The 8,365-nt window shown below is 37.6% G+C and overlaps 1 protein-coding gene across 1 annotated transcript; it reads left to right on the forward strand.

Moving 5' to 3' along the window:
- Positions 1-914: 914 nt before the first annotated feature.
- ACRALDRAFT_2063111 (uncharacterized protein) lies at positions 915-6,274 on the forward strand (the record flags this gene model as incomplete). Its single annotated transcript, XM_071022014.1, has 4 exons — positions 915-1,021; positions 1,088-1,223; positions 2,844-2,967; positions 6,114-6,274. Coding segments are annotated over 4 exons (528 nt in total), but the record flags the coding sequence as incomplete, so codon positions are not given.
- Positions 6,275-8,365: the final 2,091 nt, after the last annotated feature.

An 8,365-nucleotide genomic window follows, 5' to 3' on the forward strand; every position in this document is an offset into this window, starting at 1 on the left:
ACCTATAAAAAGGCTATGTAACGCTCTTATAAATCATAATGGATAGACGCTATGGTAGCAGAAATAACAGAACTAGAAAAAAAAAGACCTAGGATTTAATAACTATAAAAGATACGCCCCTTAATAAAATAAACGAAAAATATAATATCCTAGGCGGATAATGGGTCTATAAAATAAAACTAAGTAATAAAGGAGAACTAATAAAATATAAAGTAAGGTGGGTTATATAAGGCTTTAACTAAGTACTCGGAATCGATTACTTGGAAACCTTTTTTATAACCTGTAGACCCGAAATATATAGACTTGCCTTCCTATTAGGCGTTTCCTTAGGGTAGAAATTCAGGTAGTTCGACGTAATAAACGCCTTCGTATATACTGATATAGATACTCTGATATATACTGTTTAGCTAACGGGTTTTAAGAAATAAGAAGGAAATAGTATAACTATCTATAAGCTAAATAAAGCTTTATATAGCCTGAAACAGAGCCCTAGACTCTGGTATAACTTCCTAGTTAAAATCTTAACTAAACTAGGCTGTATAGTCTCCGAGTTTAATAAAGGACCCTTTAAATACTATAATAAAGGAGACCTAGCTATATTCCTTTGCTATATAGATAATATCGTGGTTATAAGTCCTTTAGATACTATAATGGATCACTTTTATAAAGAGGTATCTAAAGATATTTTACTAAAAAACTTAGGTGAAGTATATACCTTTCTAGGCAACGAAATAAATATCAATATAACTAATAAGACACTCTCTATAAGTTAACTGCTATATATAACTAAAATACTAGAAAGGTATAATAAACGAGCTCTTAAAAAGGTAGATACCCTATGTATTTATAAACAGGTCCTAATACTAAACCCTGAACAGACGGTAAAAGAAGATATAAAGAAATATTAATAAGAAGTAGGAGCTATACTATATCTAGCTCTTTATTGTAGACCCGATATAACCTATACTATTAATAAGTATGCCCGATATATAAGCAATCCCTCGAAGGAATACTTTATAGCGTTAAATAGCGTTTAGGCCTATATAAACGCATATGCTAATATAGGTCTTCTATATAACTATAAAAGAGATAACCTATATATATACGGTTACTTAGACGCTAGCTTTTTAGATATCCTTGAAGATAGAACGTCTACCCTAGGATATATATACTGCGTAGGAATAAATAACCCTAGTAGCTGGACCTCATCGAAACAGAAAGTCGTTACTTTATTAATAATAGCAGCCGAATATATAGCTCTGACCGAGGCTATAAAAGAAGGAATCTATATTCATAATTGATATACTAAACTTATAAATAACCTTAATATAAAATTCAGTAATAATAAACCGAGGATTCCTACTATTCGTATAGATAGCGAGAGTGCTAAAAAGGTCGCTAAAAACCCGGGATTTCATAAAAGAGTAAAGCATATCGATAAACAGTTTCACTTCTATAGATAATAACTACAGGAAAATAATATTAATTATTGTATATCCGATATAATAACTAAAGCGCTACCAAAAAAGACTTATAATACACTCTACGGCTATATAAACCTAGATTATAAAGACGATACACTACCCGAATATAACCTACCACCTTATAAAGAAATAAAAGAACTTAACTACTAGGTTTTTTACCTATAGACAGGTTTTCCTAGAATAAAATTTAAAGGGGGTTTAATTTTTTCTCTTATACTATAACAAAGATATAGAGGTTTTCCCTTTTTTTCCCTCGCTTTAAAAATATAGACTATAAAATAACTAGCTAAGCTACACCTATTATATAGGAGTCAGCTTACGGGGGGGTGTTAGTACTATACACAGAAAATAAATATATCTATATACGGTATAATACGATATACAAAACCTCCTATAAGCCAGGGACTTCCTGAGTCCCCTAGGAACTTCCTAAGTCCTCCAGGGTCCTCCCGAGTCCCGCAGGGACTTCCTGAGTCCTCCAGGGTCCTCCCGAGTCCCCCGGTACCCTAGGTAGACCCACGGACCTTTAGGTAGCCCCACGGACATTTAGGTAGCCCCACGGACCTTTAGGTAGACCCATAGACCTTAGGTAGACCTACGGACCTTTAGGTGAACCCACGGACCTCCCGAGCTCTCTAGGAGCCCACGGACCCTCGCCTATGCTTCTAGGGTCCGAACGGACCCTCGCCTATACTTCTAGGGTCCGGATACTAAATCAGTAGCTTATATAAACCGTAGGAAAGGGTTATATATACTAGGCTGCCCGCCTCCCTCTTCCTTTCCTTTCTCTCTCTCGATATCTTAGGTCTTCAGTCTTCACAGTCTTCCACAATTCAAAGTGCCTCTTTTCCTCTAGATCTTCCTCTTCCGTTCCATCTCTTCGTGACCGTTATATATATATAAAGAAAATAAGACTCTTTCTATAAGCCAGTTGCCTTATACTAATAAATACTCGAAAGGTATAATAAACGAATTCTAAAAAGGGTTAATACCCCTTATATATATAAGAAGTTCCTCGTACTAAATCCTATAAAAGCGTTAACTAATAATATAAATAAATACGAACTGGACATCAGGGCCTTATTATATTTAGTCTTATATTCAAGACCAGATATAACTTACAGAGTTAACTAGTATTCTCGCTATATAAGTAATCCCTCGTAAGATCACTTTACTGCGTTAAATCGAATCTAGCCTTATATAAATACATATCCTAATATCGGTATTTTATATAACTATAATAAAGAAGACCTTAGTATTTATAGTTATACTAATACCAGCATTTCAGATATAATCGGAGATCGAATCTTAACTTTAGGATATATTTACTACATAGGAGTTAATAACCCTAATAGTTAGACCGTAACTAAACAAAAAGTCGTTGCTTTATCAACAAGAGAGGCCAAATATATAGCTCTCACTAAAGCTTCTAAAGAAGATATCTATCTTTATAATCTATATAAAGATATACTACAGAATCTAGGTCTAGATTCTAATACAAGAGGCAATAATAATAATAATAATAATAATAATAATAATAATAATAATAATAATAATAATAATAATAATAATAATAATAATAATAATAATAATAATAATAATTCTCTTACTCCGCTATCCTAACTAGTCTAGGAGCCCGGCTTAGGCCATACGGTCCTTCTTAGCTGGTTATAGGGGGGAAAAACCCGTTTAGATAGAAAAACCCCTATACTCTCCTTAATAGGATCGGTGCCGCGTCGGGGCATTAACGGTCCCGATAATAACTCGATACGTATCTCGATCACACCTCCAGTCTAGTGGCTAACAGGAAGGTGGCAGGCTAGGGATTTCGGGTTAGCCTAGGGTACGGTATACTATATAGGGGGCCGAAAGAAGTCCACGGCGGTTCCGCGTACTAGGAATCCTCCCTGTATCGGGGTGGCCGGTTTTATTTACGCCTTTGTTTTAGGCGGGGGGTTTTAGTAGGGGCTCCTGCCTTTATTATATATACCTGCCGAATTCGGTGGCCTTTTATAGCTATAGCTAGGTTAATAGAAAGTTTTAGGGCCTTAGCCCTTCTTTTTGTTTTTCCTCCTTTAACCCTCCTATCACGATATTATAGGTTTCCTTCTAAGCCGCCCGCCCCTCCACTCCCGTCTCTATTCCCGGCTCTATACCGTAGTTACTAACAAAGCGTTAGGTGGTTTATTAATAGATTCTTCTTATTCGGGGTCGTTAATTTATAAGTGGTAGCCCGGGTAGGGGGTTAGCGGTTTTAGGGTAGGCTAACAGGAAGGCCTATAGTTAATTAAGTAATAATAATTAAATCGATTAATAATAGGGTCGCTAATATAAGTCTAAGGGGGTGCTATAGGGGGGCCGTGTCGGGTCTAAGTTCTATACTAATAGTTTCTAAGATACCGCCTAAGAAAAAGCTATCTAAGAAGAAAAATAATTCCCGTTATTATAAGGCTAGGACCGTTTAAGTACTACTATAGGTATTCCTAGAGGTGCCTTTAGGGTGCCGTGATAATACTATTAAGTGGCCGACTCTGACTTTTAATAGATATCTTAGATATACTAAACGTTTTAGGGGCGATAAGCCCGAAGATATAGGGGGTATATACTAATACTACCGGGAAGGGGGCGGTATACTACTAGTATACTAATAGTCTACGAACTTATAAGGATATAAGTCGGTCTTATAGTAGTGTCTTAGTAACGCCGGAGCGGTAGTAGCGGGGTTCTAATAATTAGTATAGGTTCCTGCTATAGCCTTAAAGTACTAGCAGCGAGTCCTTAAGCGTTACCGGGAACTTATAGTGGCTATTAGTAAGAGTAGAGACGGAGTGGTTATAAGTCGTGTCCCTAGGGGTACTAAAGCTATACCGCGCTAACTTTAGGTAGGCTCGGGGTCGGCTTATAGCGGCGGTGGTATCCTTTAAGCGCGCCGCTAGGCGTGCTCCCCCCGCTAGCCGCCGTTATAGTAGTAACGCTATATTAGCGAGTCTAGAGCGTCGACTAAATAGGCTAAAGGGGATAATCGCTATCCTGTTAGAGGTGGCTATAAGTCCCCTAGCGGTCTTTTAGCGGTCTCTTAGCGGTCTCTTAGTAGTATAGCGGTGCTAATATAGTAGGATAGGGATACGAGTATATTATTAATAGCGATAATGACTCCGAAAGTAAGGGTAGGGAGGAAGATAGCGGCGAGACTAAGGCTAAGTAAAGGGTAGATACCGCTATGGTATACCCCTTCGGTGCCGCCGGGGTCCTGGCTTATAGGGCCCTAATAAATATAAAGTCTAGATTAAGTGCTATCTTTATTTTATGTATTTTATACCGGGGTACTCCCGCTATAGGGTCTTTAATACGTAGTTCCTTATAGTTTCTAGGGCCAGCCGGAGGTTATTTAGGTAGCCGAGGCATAGGAACCACTTTATAATTACTTTTATCTCCTTAGGGTAATTTAGGGCGGCGAAAAGGTCTCCCTTAGTTAAGATCGGTCTCCTTACGGTATTATAAAGGTCCCCTCGCGACTCTAGAGTAGTGTTTTAATACTATAAGATAATATATTCGGCTATCTCCGCCCCTTTATCTTTATAAGGGCACCGGGCGGTGGCGAAGCCGGGAACCCTCGCTCTAAAGAGGAAGGCTCTAAGGCCTAGTTTCTTAGAGCGGATCTGGGTAAGGACGGAGCTTTATGGCTTTAGGAGGCCTTTATATCTTTAGAGGTCTTTTTTTTAGGGGTATTAGTCCGGTACCGCCGCGGTATAGGTCGGGTTCCGCGTAGACCCTATATCTCTCCACCTTTTTTTTTATTCCTCTTAAAAAGCGGTATCCGGGTTACTATTATTTACCTAGTTTTAGGCGGTAAAGGATTAAGCGGGCTAGGCGAGTACTTACTAGGTAATATAGCGGCGCCTTAGTGCCGCTAGTATTTTTATAGCGGCCTAGGAGCTAGCTAGGATAAGTCCTTTAGTTCCGGTATTTTAGTAATTAAGAGCTTTTTTGGCTACGAGGCGGGTAAGATATAGATTAAGGGGGGGGATATACGTCTTTTTTTTAGGATCCGGATCGGCGTGGCCTTATAGGCTCCCGTGATAGTCCTAAGGTATTTATTCTGGGCCGAGCTAAGAGCCGTAGCGAGGCCGCGGCGGGGCTTATCGGTAATTCTATAAAAGGTAATGGCGTAGTAGGAGATAGCTAGGCGGATTACGGCGATATAAAGGCGCTAGGCGTTAGCTAAGCTATAGCCTTAGGCTACCGCGGCGAGCCGGGTTAGGGCGTAGTTCTATATCGCTAGTTTACTCTAGATCTCCTTCCTATACCATAAGAAATCTAGTTTCCGGTCTAGCTATACCCCGAGGAACCTGGTTTCTATTAAGGGTGGTACCGGTAATAATAATAATAATAATAAGAATAATAATAATAATAATCATAATAATAATAATAATAATAATAATAATAGTAATAATAATAATAATAATAATAATAATAATAATAATAATAATAATAATAATAATAATAAGAATAATAATAATAATAATAATCATAATAATAATCATAATAATAATAATAATAATAATAATAATAATAATAATAATAATAATAATAATAATAAAACTCTTAAGATTGCTACTATGTTAATAGATAGTGAGAGTGTAAATAAGCTCGCCGAAAACCCTGAATTTCATAAACGGGTAAACCATATCGACAGGCAGTATCACTACTATAGGCAAGAGCTATATAATAATAATATACAAATCGTATATATAAATACGAAATTTAATATACCTGATATAATAACTAAAGGTCCAGCAACAGACACTTATAATACTCTTTACGGTTATATAAACCTAGGTCACAAAGACGATGCGTTGCCTGGGTATAATATACCGCCTTCTAATAATTTTAAACAATTAAAATACTAGATTTTAATACTTAGCACTTTTAGTTCTTTACAAGGGGATATGACTAGGCTTTTTACCTTCGGGTTTTCCTAGATAGCAAAGGTTTGTCTGACCGTTCCTTTAAGTAATATACTATAGTAATCACAAGGGTTTTTGAATTATCCCTTGAATTAAAAAGAAGAGGGTTTTTAAGTGTTCCTCTATGTATTCTAGTCTTAGATAGACTAAAATTACTGCGCTATAACATAACATAACTATAATCAGACTAAGCTACACTTATTATATAAGACTCAGCTTGCGGGGGGTATTAATATTATACACATAATAAGTAATAATTATAATAATTATAAGTATAATATCTAAGTCACAATAAACAGTATATAGTTATAGCTATATAACTAGACGTCTACTTCATAACCAGCTTAACATATACTACAATACTACCCGTATTATACGTGTATATATACTTAGCTTATAATATATATTATATAAATATACTAGGTATCGTAAATACGATATCTTGGTTATTACTTGAGCTAATAACGTGGCGTGATAACCGTCGCCTAGGCTGTTTACGTAACAGTCGCTACCCAATCTTTCAGGGTCTTTTGCGAGCCGCGGATCCAGAAACAAATCCTAGAAGTCAGCTCTTTACAATGAATATACAAGCTCGCGCAACAAGCAGTAATCCTACGGTTCTATAAATTCAATAGCTTTTTACTTAATTTTCCTGTCTTCCGCGCGTACAGCCTACTACTCATAGCTCACTTTATCAAAAGTCTTTATAAGAACTAAGCGCCTTAGATTACTATAAAGAGAAGTATAGCCTATTTAAGACTAATAATAGACCCTGTAAACGTTATAAAAAAAGAAGAGTTATAAGAAAGGTTGTAAGAATTAAATAAAGGCTAGGATAGCGGTAAAGCCGCCTATATTAATTAATTTAGAGCGGATAAGCCCCGCCCCTAGCTACCAGGTTTAGACATTAAGGTTAATATCGTTACAATCGCCCTTATAACCGCTATTATTTTTCGGGATAATAGGAGATAACGTAGTTAACGCGACCCCAGCCTGCCTATCCTTTTCCTTCTCCTCAAAGGACTTAATATCCTCTACCTTAATATCTATAACCCCCACGATAGTCTTAACTATCTATATAAACTGGTTAAACCGGCATAGGCCTTCTACCCTTATAAAAGTGATCGTTACGCTGGGAGTAGGCGTAACGATAATACGAGGCGCCGCGATAGATATAGGTCCACTTATGATAATAAGGGAGTCCCTGCCGGGAGGAAGGGGGGGGGGGGGGGGGAGGGGTTAATAACACGGACTAATAAATAAGGCTTATCGGCTCCTAAGACTACGGGTATTAAAATAGACTTATTCTCCTATAAAATACCAGGAGTCTCTTAATAGACTCCCGATACCTCCTAAAAGGCCGAATAAGCCGCCGCGAGCGCCTATATTATCTTAGAACTATAAAAGGGATTGTTATTAACCACCTTCATTACCTCTAGAAGTACTGCTAATAAACTAGCTATCCTAGGCGGAGGAGGAAAGCACTTATAACCGCCTTTAAATAGTTCTAGGATTTAGGGTTAGCTAACCTTATTCCGGGTCCTGACTAATCATGGTAGCGCCGCTTATTCTAGCTAAAGGTAACTACTCTTATATAAGTATAGCAAAAATCCGTACGGGCTCCTCTAGGAGGATATTTTATTCTATGAGCGCGCTTCGTGGGGCTCTTAACGATTATAAAAGCGTCGCTTGCGGAACGCTTACCCTTAGCCTTAGCGGCTCGGGCTAGCTACGCGTAGCGGTCTATAGCCGAGGTAGGGATAATAATCCCCTTACTAGCCGGGGCGGGAGTAGGTGCCGTATTACCGGTATTAGTATAATTATTATTATTATCCCCCTATTTTTATATATAAGTTAGTAAAAGTCGCGCGAAGCTTATAGGAAGAATAACAAAACGTACCTTAGGGGCCGGAG

The sequence above is a fragment of the Sodiomyces alcalophilus genome (genome assembly GCF_042370955.1).
Source record: "Sodiomyces alcalophilus JCM 7366 unplaced genomic scaffold ACRALscaffold_5, whole genome shotgun sequence".
Classification (NCBI taxonomy): Eukaryota; Fungi; Ascomycota; class Sordariomycetes; order Glomerellales; family Plectosphaerellaceae; genus Sodiomyces; species Sodiomyces alcalophilus.